This window comes from Dermacentor variabilis, chromosome 4 (assembly GCF_050947875.1).
Source record: "Dermacentor variabilis isolate Ectoservices chromosome 4, ASM5094787v1, whole genome shotgun sequence".
Lineage (NCBI taxonomy): Eukaryota > Metazoa > Arthropoda > Arachnida > Ixodida > Ixodidae > Dermacentor > Dermacentor variabilis.
In genome coordinates this window covers 111,444,420-111,460,108 of record NC_134571.1, presented here as the reverse complement: position 1 = coordinate 111,460,108, position 15,689 = coordinate 111,444,420, and the positions used below count along the sequence as shown (strand labels likewise).

Here is a 15,689-nt window from a genome sequence, read left to right as displayed (position 1 = left end):
TGAAATTATCTCCAACTTCAATCGGAGCTTCCATTAGGTTGTCACCGACAGTATATATGTACGTAAGAGATGACCACAAAAGCCCTGCAGGCAGCCGAGTGGGTGAAAAAGTGGTGCGAGAGGGAAACCTTCAAACCTGCCGACTTCTTCCAACGAACCCTGGGTTCAGGGGTCCCGTCGGCCTGGCAGTCCAGGGTCACTCGCTCGCCCGTCGTTACCGTCGTGTCGGCAGGCTCCAGCCGCCATCTTGGTGGTGCTGCCACAGAGTGAGTGAGAATTGAATGCTAATAGGCGAATTTACCGCTTCGAAGTTGGTTCACGGAATATTTTGAAGTTTGAGAAATATTACTGGACTCGTGTCTAATCCGCAAGTGTGCTTCGCTGCAGCGCATACTTGCCCTACCAGTGGCGACTCCTGTTCTGGCTCAAATGCAAACGAAGTTGTAGCTGAACATGCTGGGGTTTGTGCCTTGTGCATGTTTTACATCATTTTAACCACTCATCTTCATTTTCAATGTCATATTACAAACAAACAGAGCTTGTACACGCTGTTTCCTAAAGTGATAATGCCGTCAGTAGTTGAGCAAGATGCCTCGCAGGAAAGCTACTACCCAAACAAGGAAAGGGTAATTGCCTGGTTTGCTCGTCCCAAAAGAGCCTTAGTTTACGAGTAGTGTATAGCCAGAAACCACCATCGTACGAGCACTCAAGCGTATATAAATGAAAGACAAATGTATAGAGTTTTTCTGCAAATTTTCCAGCCACATTTCAAAGAGCACTCATTGCATCTTTATTTATATTAGAACGACTGCATGAACTACGTGGGAATTGTTAGGATATAGAGCTCAGATGCTGAGCGAAAAAAGACGCGGTTCGATTCCCATCCGCAGCAACCGCACTCCAAACACTGCGCAATGTAAAACGTCGCTTTCGTAGACTTGTGCGTTTTCTTGTCATGAAATGGCCTGTGCCACAAGAGCGCGGTGACCTTTGTAACCTCCAGGAATGTTGAAACGGTGCGAGGCAAAGGCTGAAAACCTCAACGCTAGGTAAACATGAGCAAAAGCGGCATCCCATAATGACATGATATGACATCACTAACCGTCCCCCCAACCATATGTCTCGAGAACCGTCTGAAATATTTATAGGTTAGTGCTGCTTGTATAGGAGGAAGAGATCTCTCCTCGTATAGTTTTGCGACTTCTAGAACATTCTAGAGCCGCATAGAACAACATGGTAATTGCTACAAATGGAATCGCGTGGCGTCCGCTAAGAGCGAGTGGATTTTAAGTAGGCGAAAACTAGGCTTGTGTAGCCAATCGGGAAGTGAACAAAAGTAGATAAGACGTAAATTTACTCGGGACGCTCTAAGTGGAATGCGGTAGTTGGCGTTTCCTTATCTTTAGATACGACAGCTTTAACGGTGATAGAGCATAATTAGCATCACTCAGGTGCAAATTGCTCTCTTTTGTGTTTAGTGTAATGCTCCACGGTGTTGCAGCGTTCAAGACTCAGTTGGGAGAGAGCGTTCGATCTGCACTCACCATAGACAACGAGCGGCGCGGAGTAGTTGACAGCGGCGGCTTCGTTAGCAGCCAGGCAGGTGTACACTGCCGTGTGTTCCTCGCGCAGGGACTTAAACACCAGTGTGGAGATGAAGTCGTCCACGTGACCAAACGAGACGCCTTCCCTTCCGGCCGACGGGGACGAGTCCAAGGGCACGCCGTCGCGAAGCCACGACAGACGTATGGGCGGGTCGCCGTCGGGCACGCTGCAGGTGACGCTGGCGCGAGAGCCCAGCTGAGGTTTCTCCGGAAACGAGAAGGGCGTGATCGAGGGTGGCACTGTAGGAAACCGCATGTGCCGGGAGGGATGGGAAAGAAAGGAGGACAGATGAAGAGTCATTCGCGTTCCCGAAAGAATAGAGGCGTTGTGCGCCTCAATCCGAGCTAGTTGCTAAGGCAGCATCTTTGAAGGTAACCGCGAGAAACATGGGATAGAGAAGTGGCAGATATGCGCACAGAGCGCTGAATGTACTCAGCGCGGGCGTTCGCCATTTGCCTATCTAGTTTTCTGCGCGGCTACCTCCAAAAAATTACTGCGGGTTGCACAGTAGGTCAGGTTTATGGTCGATATTGAGAACTGTCTAGCATTTCGGGAATAGATTCTGGATTTTGTCATAGAAGGCATGCTCTCACGCCAGCCGCATCTACATATGATTCCAGTTAGAATGCATACAAATTACAGATCGCCCCTGCTTCAATTTTCGCTCCGAGATTCCAAGAGCTGTTCCTCTTTCAATATGGTTATTTAAGCCAGCAACATTGCTTCCCCAGGAGGCTCAAGCCGAACGAATCTACATGGCAGGGAATAGAGAGCAGCGGGGGTGCGTCCAGCTGCAAACTGTAGCCCATTGTGGAGAAATTATCTACGAGTATTTCCCGACGGCTACCTTTTTGACACAGCTAAATTTTGAAATAGGACGAAAACGAAGCAGTGCGCTCAACGTATCAAGCATTTGATATCGTCTTTCACCAAATGACGAATCGACTAAAACTGACTACCACAAGCAACAAACACGTAGGATACTAAACAGAGTACGTGATTGGTGACCACTTGCGCTTCTCACATTTTCTTCGCTTCTTTCGAGTGCGAAGCTTCATTTTTCGGTAAATAAGAATGTATACAATGCGACGTGTACAGTGAGTGGCGCGTACCTTTACTTCTAAGTGCCTGAACGCGACTAGGTTTGAAATTAATACGACGTGCGGACTTACCGAGGACCCTGAGGTAGAGGTGGTTCCGGGCTTCGCTGCCATGCTCGTTGCGTACCGTGCAGGAGTAGCGCCCTTCGTCGTCCTTGCGGCTTACGGTCTCCAGTACGAGGGAGCCGTTCTGGTACGGCATCACGCGTTTACTGCTGGGCAGGCTTTTCCCGTCTGCGGTAATACGAAGGCTGAAACCTTCTCCTATGGTGAGCTATCTTAAAGCGTGCGCACGTTGAAAAAAAAAAGACTGTCAGTTATGCCTGAATGCTTTGCCCCTACACTTTGCTTAGATTCGTCATCAAACAACTTAGGCTGCTTCTAATTCTCTGAATAATAAGGTCCTGGGTTTCATATTGCCTTTCGTCACATAAAATTATCTATTGCCAGGTTGCATGCTCGTAATATCATGTGTCGAGTTGCGCTCGCTATTCCAAATGCACCGCCACGGTAGTGAACACCGCAGGCTTAGCGGAATCATGTTTAGCTTGCATATACTTGCGTCCTTGTAAATACCCATGAAAGTGAAGAGGCCTCTCCACTTTTATAGTTATATTGGTCTCTCTCGAGAAACGCCAGTGTAGTTCGGGGATTGCCGCACTGGAGGCCTTACAGGGAAGTGGTGAATTTAGACCCCAGCTGCGTAAAATTAGCTATTCGTCTAATTAAAGTTCTGTTCCCGTCACACTGAAATTAAGAAGGTTGCTCGATATATAACTCTAGTCCATAATTTATAGATCACACGAACGTAAGGGAAGGAATTTTGCTTAATTTATGCTTATTCCAGAATCATTGTGGTTTGGCCTGGCTGGTGTTTACGTGGCGCGGCATTAAAGCCACGGATAACTTCATACTCATTTAGATGAAACGTAAGCTCCTTTGATTGAGCCACCTAGATTTCTTGCAGTTATGGAAAATGTATAATTCACTCGTGTGCTCTTACTTGCATAGCATTTAGAGCTCTGAAAACATTACATCCTCTATTTATTGTCAAATACATTTTAACAGCGTCACACCCGCTTCTAATTGATTATTTGTTCGCCTTATGCTCTATATATGCAAATCCGGTCCTGACCCTTCGTTCGGACATCACTGACGATCACCTGGTGCCAAGGTATAAACTTTTCCAGCATACATCGCTCTTGTTCGTGCGTCGCACGCTGTTCTGTCGCTGAGCGGTGTATTTAATGCACTCACCTTTACGCCAGACGACCCTTGTCACGGGAAATCCGGAGTAGGGGCAATGCAACATCGCCCTGCGTCCCGCCACTACTGTTCGATTAGGCATCGTGTGCACCGCTGGTGGACCGACCACGTTCAGCCGACCGGAGTGGGCGTCCGAACCGTGTTCGTTGGACGCCTCGCAGCGGTAGGCGCCGCCATCTTCGGGCCTGACTCTCGTGATGTTTACGAAGCTGATCACGGACCCATCCCGGCTCACGTAGTCGCCGACACGAACCTGCGAGGCGCCGCCACCCGAGACCACCAAATGATGCTGCCACGTCTTGCTTATGTGTTTGTACACCTCGGACGCACGAGCGTGTTCTCTGCGGCATTCACTTCGCATGCGTCCGCTTTTTTAGGTCTTTATTTTATTTTACTTTTGTATTGGGTGTTCTGAGCATCGCGCGCGTAATGTGAACACATGGGATTGTTCCCCACCGGCGGTCAGTTGTTTTTTCATTCGTATTCATTTCCATTATTTATAATTTCTTCAATTCAATTGGTAAGTACAAGCAATTTCCCCCATGTTGTCCATGGCGCCTCTAATTTTTTTTTCTAAATTTGCCCTTTAGTACTTTATATGGTGCCACCATGTGAAGCAAAAGAGATAAAACCACAGGAAAACTTAAAAAAAAACTTCGAGGCAAGCTGCATGAAATGAGCATTGTGTACTCTTGGAGCCTTTCGTGCTCAAGTCAGCAATTAAACTCCTTCTCCTGCCTTTGAACAGCAACGACATTTTACAACTCTTCATGTTTCTTGCGTCACGCCAACTGCTCGTTACAACCTTTCGAGAAACAGGGCGACCAAACTTTGCAGCGTTTATAACGTTCCTTGCTTTCCACCGCTACAGCCCAACCAAGCATGCGTCTTGCAATAGGGGTTAAACTCGCCAGTACAACCATTGTAATGCCTGATGTCGGCGCACTCAGCGGGATAGACAGACACTTCGTTTAATGAGGGACGTTTCCAGGTAATCATTAACTTTCGTGCGGCTGGCACAGTTCTGGCGAAACTACGCGGCCGCAATTTTTCAGATGAGGCGCTCTTCAGGTAAGCACCAGATCGTTCCTACAATCCCTTGCTAATCAGTACTCGCCTTATCCGTAATTTGCGTAATGATATTGCGAAACTGCGTCAGGACCCATTTAAGAACCTTGCATCACACCGAAACATGTAGTGGGCACTGCATAAATGTAAGGCAAATGACTGGCAAGTAAAGAAACAGGCAGATAACGTAGAGTGCAGCACATCTGCACCTCATAAGGTTTTTGCTGCATACGTGTTGAATTTTCCTTGTACGCTGAATTTGAATTCGGTAAGGAAAACTGACTGCGTAAGAGCGCAAAAAAAAAAAAAACCTCACTACAGCTTTACTTGTCCGCGTTATTTGGATGCAAGATTTCCATTTAGAATAAGTTGCTCCTGTCATACTCAATTTTTTAAAGTATTTATTGAGATCATTGCCTCACCAACTAGTAGTAACTAATGCTGGATATGAACGAAATCCGCATGTTTAGCCTATGCATATTATTTTTATTTGTGCAATTTAACAGCTATTTTTGTTGTTGTTGTGGTAAAACTGCATTCAACTTCAGTTCTTACCGTCCGTGTAATGTGCTCCAGCAGTTTAGAAATCAGTGAAACCTACAATTTTCTGGAATCCTCTAATATATCAAGCTGATGCTTGCCCCCTTTTTAAATTTTATTGGCGGACCACTGCCAAATAGATGAACTAACCACCAAGAGCACTCACATTAGCGTCAGGGGTAGATTTTCAGCACTTTTCGCTTCTTTAAACTTCAAGCTTGCTCCCAATTTCGACTAGTTGTGCATGCCGATGCCTCTCGTAGTAGGCGACTGGTTACGTATGCAGATATTACAATATGTAATAAGTATGCTTGTGCAGTTGGGATAAAATGTCGCACTCTTGTTAAATCTTTCAGCAGCAGGGTATCCAGGAAAGGGAACACATTACAGTGTGTCGTCCAAATGCTCTACCTTGTGTCATGTTTGCCACTTTCTCATGCAATATGGCGCTGCGAAACAACTTTTCAGGGTGCTGTACGGCGCATCTCTTTGCAATGTTTTTTTTTTTTTTACCACAACGTTCAAACACGACGTCTTCAAGAGTAGCGAGAGAAGAAGCGAGGTTATAAGATGGATTAGGTGGCACGCGCGGAAAACGGCTATAATCGACTCGAAAAACGGTAAAAGCGGCTGTTCATTGCAACCTTTACGTTTTTCTTGGAAGAGACTGGTTCCCCATCTCAAGGCTCTTAATTTATTTATTCGTTCTTGCATATCTTTCACTCAACGACAAGGAACCTTTCAATTTCTCTTTTCTTTCTCTCGGTTCGTTCTGTCGCAAACATAGGTTTCCTTCAAATCAGACAAGAAGTTTTTGCAAACGCCACAAGAGTATAGCAGGCGTTGCTTACTCGGCTGGAGTCCTGAACTTGGACGTCATAAATAGACCACGTTATCTGGGGCAGTGGAGTTCCTGTGGCTGCGCACCGGAGGGACACTGGCTCGTCCCGCCGCACGACGATATCGTCAAAGTGGGAAACCAGCACGGGTGGTTCCGCTGCACAAAGGAGGCACGCATTCATAGAAAGTTGCTCTATTTTGCCTATACCAGCGCCATTCAAGAAAATGACTCGTTATCTAAAGCCCATTAGTGGGCGACACTTTGGCGAATCAGGCGGACCGGGTGTTTGGAGCTTCTATGCCGCGAAAGGGATGGATCCCTTTCGGGGCAGTCAACGATCACCATGAACTGGGCTGTCTAGCAAGAAACAAAAAAAGAAGGGGGGGGGGGGCTCGTAGACAGTCATTATGCAGATCGGAAACAGTTAGAAAGGGAAGGGGCATGGCTACCCTGCAATTAGAACGAATTATGGGGCTGTTCATTTGTCAGGAGTGAGGAGAAATTATCCAGCAGAAAAGCGACGCCCCTACTTCGTTTCCGGTGGCGTACAGGTTGCAATAGGCATCTCTATTGTTTTTTCAATGGCTACTTATTGTGCATTCACAGGATGTGCAGATAGACCAGCGTTAAATTTAGAACCAGCTTATAAGGTAGTCCAGCTAGAGACATTAATATTTATATGCCTTGATCAGGCGGAGTGCACTTCGCAAATGATCCCCACACGTCACAAATGATTACAGGCTTCTTGTTGTGCTGTGCCGATCCGTCTATGCAGCAACCGCATATCTGCCTAAGCTGTACTTTCTATCGCGGCTGCCTTATAATTACAGAAGCGCTCATTGAATTTTTGTTTCCTTAATCTTTCTATTTGGCCTCACGTGCGCCCTTTAATCGATCAACCAGATGCACGTAAACCGGTACTAAATATCCTCGCTGTATTCAAGAGCAGAAGCCTGCACTCTCGATCGATTACTTCCTGGGATATTTTCACGTTTGCGTGACGTGGCATTCTCGGCAGATCTTCCCTTGGACGATAGGCATTCAAGTGCATTGAAAGATTAGGCTGTTTGGACGTAAATATGATCTGAGGAACATTGTCCCGTCAATTTGGCCCACTCACTCTGTGTTAGTCAATTAACGCTCACTATAAAAGCGATGTCACAAAAAGAGCTTGAACCCCAAGGTTTGCAACCCTGCGGCAACGACAGTATCCGTGCAGGTCAAGTAAACGCTCACGCACACTTGACGTGGACGTAGGCGTGCGCCTGCGAGGAGTCCCTCTCGTTCGTCGCGTGGCACTGGTAGACGCCGGAGTCGTCGCTCTGCGCCGCCTGTATCCTCAGCGCGTACCTGTTGAGCATCAGCACGCGCCGCGACAGTGATGCAGCGCTGCCGCTGCCGGCCGACGTTGCGGCTCCCGCAGCCGAGGGACCCAGGATCGGCCGTCCGTCCTTGGACCATGTGACCGATCGCACGGGAAAGCCGGAGACGCTGCAGTTGAGCGTCAGCGAGTCGCCCGACCGCACCTCTCGGGTTCTGGGCCACATTTGTACTTCCAGGGGTTCTGCGGGAAGCGAAGCAGCAGGGATCGGAGAGAACGCATACGATTGCACCAGTGTAGTAACATACAAGTGAACAAAAGAAAAGCTAGCTTTCCACGTGATGGAAAGCTCAATGATTGGCGTGAAACGTCACTTGATAGCTGTTGAGCATTATGCGTTTCCATCATTCTTCTCGCTCTTCGCAGAGCAAGGGTCTCAAGTTTTGCAGCCAGAATGCCTTGAAGTACCTTATTGGAGTTCACTGTAGGTCCCTGTCGCTAGGACCGCGCATTATAGAACGACTCAGGTCTAAAGGATGCAAGCATTATCCTCAAGCATCATTCGCAGGCATTATTGTTAAGCGGCGCTGGATAAGACTCCCAGTGGTAGCTTTAATACGTATGAAGAAGTACCCAAGAAGGCGTCCTTGCGAAGATCATACACGACATACCACTGCATTTCAACCGAACTTTTATTGAGGGCAGTAGAAAGTAATAGGAAATAACAAAACGCCTCTATAAATATTTGTAACACTGGATGATAAGCTACAGCCGCCGCTGTAGCTCATCTGGTGAATTGCTGGACGCGTTACACGTACGACTCTGCTTCTTGTCTTGCACTCTGCTTCCAGCGGTGCTAAGTTGCGTTTGCGTACACTTTCAATAATTTCTATTTTATTCGAAATATCAAGCGTATCGGAGACGTAATTTCTATTCATACCTGGTGCTTATTACCTGTTTATTGAAACCATCAGATAAACACATTATCAGTGCACCCTACGTTACTGATTAGTAAATCAGTAACAATAATAAGCTAATTTATGTTGCGCCACATATTGCGTGCTCAGAACCACGTTATAATTCTCTTAATGCTCTCACACAACCCAAGTAAATTGGATATTGAATGAACGATACTCGGTAATTGTTTTCTTTAGGTGCTAATCTATGTTTCGCTGAACCAAAATAACAAAATGTGCAAGGTGCATGCGACCGTACCCGAAAGAAAGTATTGAAGGAAACTTCACTTAGAGGAGGCCGGTAATAATCTCACAGAAACTGAAACAAAAAATTCAAATGCACCAAGGATGAAAGATAGCAAGTAAAATAGTATGCTGGCGCACTCGTGCCGGAGGAGCTTTTTAGAAAAAATGTGTTGAAGGGAGGCGCCTCTAGGAGTGCTGCGCCTAAATTCACGCCTTTAATTTTTTTGTTCAGGTTTTCCAAAAGTCAAATATTATTAGTAATGTGTTCAGCGTGACAGCGAAAAAGGAAAAAAAAAGGGGTTTAGTCTAAGAAGGACGGTTATGCGAAATGCATCACAGAGGAACTCAGAACTCGAACCGACACGCAAAGCATGCAAGTGTTTCTATTCAAGCGGTAATACCGTTAGGTAAACTAAAGAAAAGAAAAGAGAGAGAGAGAGAGAACAGGGCCAGACTCGCAAAGATTCTCGTGCGTAAGTGATTAGTGTTAAAAAGGAACATAACGCCGTAATTAATTATAAAATGACGTTTTCTTGGAGCGTTGTCCCTTTCGATTACAGCGAGTGCCCTAAATCGTTCTTATGCTGTCTGTGCCACACACTTGCGCTGCACAGGTTTTGCAAGCTGATGCGAAATAGTCGGGTGACATTTGGCTCCTATGCCCGAACGTCCTTTAAAAGGTGTGCTCATAAATTTCACACCTTTCAAGAATTTGCCGTTAAGCCCGCTCAGAGAGGGACATGCGTCTCCTGTTCTCAAAGTCATGCGATGTTTTCATGCCATGTAGTTATATGTTGTTTGAAGCTATAGGAGTGACGCGTATTAATAAACGGGCAACGCTGCGTTGTCGTAACTTTTTGAGATCTTAGGGATCACGGGCAGCAAGGAGAGTGGCTTAAGCGTAGATCCTTAAACTTTTGTTAGCGCGCCATTTGCAGCTTTCAGGTCTCACATCTGAACTACAGATAGTCCACCACCTCAGCACATCAAATCAGCTCTACTAGTTTTGCGAGACTGCTGGTAAAGAAATTTCGTCTAAAAATAATGTACGCAAACACATATTTTGCACATCTTATAGTCTCCCGTCGCGCCTTTCTGAAAGGTGGGAATACTTGAAACCTGGTTATAGAGACGCTCTACTACCCTGGTACTTCCGCTTGCTGAAATTTCTTTTTCGTACCTAAATCATGAATGTATACGCCACTTTCGAATTCAAACATCTGTAGAATTGGGTTCAAAGGCGTCTTCTTGTGCACCTTCGTGCTTGTTACCTCTTGATCATGTCACCTAATAATGATTATAATAACCAAACTCGGTGAAAGGTTTACATTATACGCCTGCACCTGCTACGGGCTTTCGACACTTGTCTTTTCACCTTGCAATACAAGCACGTACAGTCGTGTTCGTGAAAGTAGTCTGTGGGAGCAGTGCACTTTTCGAAATCAATGGTTTTCGTCTGTATGCAGAAATGTTCGAATCCCACCGTTACGACTGCCTGCATAATTATGCGTGTCATAATGGATGAGTAGTATATCCCTACAAAAAGAAAAAGAAAAGAAGGACACCTGGAACGTTCGTAGAAGTTTAACACGTCCATGAAATGGACGCATAACTTATCTTGAAGATGTTCTGCGCTGCCATAGCGGGTAGTATCAGGAAGCGAGAGAAGCACCAGAAAGTGCGGCAAAATGGTGCACTATACGCAGTAGGTGACGAGCTTTTTTTCTTAGTGATGACCTTTCTACCGATTCTGTTTAGTGCAAGCGCTCTTTTCTAAAACGTAGAAATGCACTCGCACCGAAAATATTGACTTAACGCCCAGCAAACACGTGGTCAGCATAGTTGAAGAAAAAAAAATGGCTGTGGCTTAGCTAAGGTTAAGCCCAGGATGCGAAGCATACTAGCCTTTATTTTAACGCGACAGCGTTAAGGAGCTCGTGTCGCAGAAAAGCCGGTGTCGTCGGCGTCGGCTCAGGCGTGCGTCGCTTGCTCAGGCGCACATTTCGTTGTCGCGCCGAACGCTGCGTTGCTCGACGCTCACCGCGTCCGATGTGGGGCGCATAGTCGCTGCGCCGTAGCCCATTGTCTTACACCCTTTGGCGGGTCGACGGGAACGCTGTCGCGTTCCACTCTTGAAGGCGCAGCTTAAGCGTCAGCTTTGCAGCTGTTATGACGTCATATGGTAGCTACGCGGCCGCGCGCGGCGCAGCAAGGAAGAGCGTGGTTGTGCGGCTAGTATGCTTCGCATAAAAGAGCGCTACGAAGACACGGACTAAAAGGGGGACATGTAGGACGGACAAGGCGCTCAGGCGCTGGTCAGCAGCACGTGATGCGATTCCTTATCGCTCACCAAGCGGTGTTTCTGCGGCTTCGGCCAGAGCAAAGTCTGCGCACGATCAGCGTCTTCCGCTGTGCATAAGCACGACGAAGTGACCCTCCGATACAGCCCAAGGCTGGCCTTCAGTTGAGCTATGTAATCACCGTTCAGGTTGAGGGCATTCTGGCATATAGACGCCAAAGTACAGATGCTGCGATAGAACAGCATGAAAATTAGGCTGTGGACATCATCTTGTATGTTTGTCTGTTATTTCAGTGCCTGAATAACTGACGAACAGAGCAGCATCTCAACGATAACGTTACATGTTAGGATAGCACAGGGAGCTTGCCTAACATTCAAAGGGAAAAATGGAGGCTCTTACAGTCCCGCGATGCATATCAAAAGTCAAAATAATTTTAAAGTTGTCTCGCTTTCTCGATGAAGGTGGCTTAATATTCGTCATAGGGCAAATTTTCCTTATAGTAGTCAATTTTCACATAATTCTCCATAATATACATCTTCGAACTCTTTAGACACTTGCAGAAAGAAATTGCAGCTTGTATCGGGGTCAACAACCTTACCTAAAGCGAAGATGGACAATTTTTAATAATACATTCTCGTCTTTTCTTTTAAGCATACTGTCATCAGTTTCAAAACACCAAAGTTTTTTAAGCAATAGCGTTTTTATATACTTCTTCACGCAAAGCAAATTGCCGGCTCTAAAGCAGGCAGAACATGTAATAGGCTGGCTAAGACAACATAGCAATAAATGTTGAAGTACTGAGAACATCATTCTAAGAGCGGTAAAATATTTGGCCAAAGAGCAAGAAGCCGCATACCTTTAGCCCACCGAGAATATTGCTAAATAATTGCCTTAGTCTCCTGCAATGCATTAGTGAACATGGCAGCAGGCATAAAAAAAATATCAACGCTTATTGATCTCTTCGGTTTATATCAGGCGGTTTGGAATATAATAAATGTAAAATTTCATTGCAGAACCTAAAATCGATACAGAACTTGGAAGCCAGGCAGGCAGGTATTCAAAAGCGAAGTAATAAATTGATGAAGGCCTGATCGCTACTGGTTATTTTTACTTAAAGAACAGTGAAAGATATTTTTTTTAATTCGCAATGACTTTCTTTGTAACGCTGAGCTTCTTTTCTTGTTCGATCGCTGAGTTGAGCCAGCGTGGGATATCCCCCTCCCCCCCTCCCCCCCGCGGAGAATAAGGTGAATTTTATCTTTGCGCCATTAGTTTTAAACTTGAGAAAATTAATTAAAACAGTCGTTTTTGCTTTTGCCCGCTCTAGCAATCATTCTCGTAGCGAGAACATCAATTTTCTGCTCGAGTCCATTGGCGCACATGAAATTTGCAACTGGCACAGCTTCTCATTGCCCGTGTTTTAGCAGGCCATGTAAAGATCCAATATTTTTTACTCTATCCAGTGCTACCCCCGGAAATTATTTTTCTGCGCAAACCAACGTACACAACTTTGCCGAGAAGCATATTACGTGGACACGTCTTACCGATTCAGAAAACAATATAAACCTGAAGGCCATGGGTTCTAATAACTTAATGCCAGCAGTAATAACAAGCCTCTCATTTCTCACAGTGGAGTTGGCGGATGCTGTATTATTTTACCCATTTTTTGCGCGTGACTTAGAAAGTACAACTGACTTGACGTGATAGATGTGGACGTTGGAACACACCACTTTCCATAACTGCACATAGAAGTTGCTCACGTAAGCAAGGCAGTTGATCGAGTGCACTCCTTTTCTCTATGTTAAGGTTATGTCCAAGTTAAATATACGAATGTCCTGTGTTCCTTTATCCTACAAACTATGGAGCTTTAAACCAGTATTTCAGCAACCAGCTGAACTTGATTTAAAGCTACATGCGTCAATTTTAAGCCTCCGCTACGAGCGTTTCCGTAGAATGTATTTATTTCGTGCCCGTGTTGCTACGCACCAATGGCGTAACGTCTACTCAACCCAAAGTCCGTGTCTTTAGTCCTACAAAACAAGAAGGATATTAACAACTCGGCGCTTACCTTCATTCTAAACTCCATTACACGTATTATATTTGGTTTTCCACAACCCGATGAGTGAGGCTCTCGGTTATAAACCCCGACGCTGAGAACATCACTTCAATCGGTGCAGATGATGCGAAACTGGCCTAGACGACCCGTCTAGGCCCTGTGAGCCTCAGCCAATCGCAGAGAAGGGCAAAGAATGTTCGTTTTGCTCTCCCATAATGTGCGTTACAAAACTATGGACAGGTTATTTCCGTCTAAAAGTAATCCACTTCAATGGCCCCTTTCAGTCACCCAGCAACACTAAACGGAATCGCTTTAAAACATTTGTGGCCAAAGACAAGGTTTAAGCTACAATCCTTGGTAACAAGAAAATGTCTATTAAACGCAGCTACCAAGGAATATAGCGTGCACAAATGTTCACACATGTTTGTGCATTGTGCGTTCTTCTGCCGGTTAGCTATAAAGGTGGCGTCAAATTGTTCGAAAAATATAGGGCGCTGCAGGTTACTTTCTTTTCTAACTTGTATTTCTAATCTAGGCAAATATTTTCGTAGATATATTTAGCGTTTACCCAAAACATTCATTTAAACCCTGCAGGAAAGAAAACAGACAAACATTAGAAACTACTAGAGAAATGACAAAAAACGGGGGGAATGTTGTAATATTGCCTTTACCGGCCACGCTGCTCTAGAGCGCTAAAGGTTTCAGAGTTAATGCTCGATGGTTTTTTAAGTTGCTATTCGAAAAAATACACGACTGAAAATAACTTATTGCCTTTTATCGTGCAATGACAAAAAGAATAATGAATAGCGCTTCCAAAAGCGACCTGAAGGCAAATATGGTCTTAACAAAAGCCGATATACATATAATATTCGGTTAGTTGTGCACTAACACCATTTATCTCACCATCCTAAGTCTCCTCAAGGGCGGAAACACGAAACTGCGCCGATATTTAAAAGTAGGGTAATATTGGAGTGGAGTGAGCGATAATATGGCTCAGTCGTTGATGTAGATGTTCGAGAAGCTATACGAAGATCAAAACAAGCGCGCTGCTGATAATACCGCCGCCATAGATGATGTGGCGCAGGGAGCTTTTTCTCAATAATCTTTCTGGAGCCTTACAACGGTGGGTCGACAAAAAGAAAAAAAAATATGACGCACTTGCGAGCGCAGATCTACAAGGGACAAATTTACATAAATAATAATTGAGACACGTGCTGTGTTCTCCTACTATGAATTGGAAACGCGAAGTAATGTACTCAAGATATCTCACGATTATTGTTACAATAAATATTGAGCCCCTCCTACTGCTTTTTAATTACATTGTTTTCCCTTTTTTTCCCGTAATCTCTGATTAGACACTTTTGGCTTCCCTTGGCTTTTGGCTTGTGCATTTGTCTTGAACTTTTGTTCCACTTTGATTCCTTATTTCCAAAGTTTGTACCGTGTAGTGTGTACTGGTTTGTACTGTGTAGCTTGCCCGCCTTTCTCTGCATTGCCAGAAGGACTTGAAGGTATAATTAATGAAAGGAATAGTGCTGGCTGAAGAAATGCAAAGTCTTTGAACAACGCTAGTCGTTTTCAAAAAGATAATGGTACGATGCTTTGGACGGTGAATTTCAAGCGACAGTAAAATCCATTCGGAAACCCTAAATGGAAGGAAGAAAATTTGAGCGACTGTCCTAGTTCAATTTGTTTGTTTCGTTTCTCAGATTTGATGTTCTTCTTTTTTTAATATGAAGCAAAGCATCAAAAGTATTTGCCGACATCGACTTTCTTGAAGACTGTGATTCTCCGCCATTACACGTGCTTCACTATTTTTGTGTTTATGCGCGCTTTGGTATCACAAGGATAGCACGTGATTTGCGCTTTATGGTTCAAATGGCCCTGGTTTATTTTTACTAGCAAGGACAGTAATGTACAAGAACCTTTGAAAACGGTCACTGAATCTGAGCGGAAAAGGTTTGTTAGACTAAAGAGATGCATTTTGGGAAATGTGACCGCACGTAGGAATGGAGTTTAGCAGCAATGAATAATAAGAGAAACGTGATTATTTTTAACAAAATGACAAACTGGAATATATAGTTGGTGTAGGTATAGGTTTAAGAAAGTGGGCGATAACTGTTTCTGTGGCTATTAATTGTTTGTGAAGTGCTCATCAGTCATCTGTGCATGTCGCTAACCGCAAAGGAGTATTAACGGATGTTTAACGAATTCGAGAAATGCATTTGACTAGCTTAAAAATGTGATTTGCAGCAAAAAATACTCCGTTTCGTATAACGGAAGCCGAGTTCTTTGTAATCCAAGTTCACCTTTGATCTCCTTCGCTTCACGGTGCTTCCGCTAATTTTTTCAATGCCTTGCACTACGAAGACCACGCTGGAGCGAGGTGG

General features: G+C 45.0%; 1 protein-coding gene across 1 annotated transcript in view; it reads right to left on the bottom strand.

Moving 5' to 3' along the window:
* LOC142578295 (cell adhesion molecule Dscam1-like) overlaps positions 1–15,689 on the bottom strand; it is a 204,868-nt gene that overhangs the window by 22,198 nt on the left and 166,981 nt on the right. Inside the window, exons 6-11 of the mRNA XM_075687693.1 lie at positions 7,661–7,984; positions 6,431–6,576; positions 3,963–4,224; positions 2,778–2,939; positions 1,545–1,844; positions 137–256 (exon numbers count right to left, since the gene is read on the bottom strand). Coding sequence (XP_075543808.1) covers positions 137–256; positions 1,545–1,844; positions 2,778–2,939; positions 3,963–4,224; positions 6,431–6,576; positions 7,661–7,984 — 1,314 coding nt within the window. The remainder of the gene's footprint in view (positions 1–136; positions 257–1,544; positions 1,845–2,777; positions 2,940–3,962; positions 4,225–6,430; positions 6,577–7,660; positions 7,985–15,689) is intronic.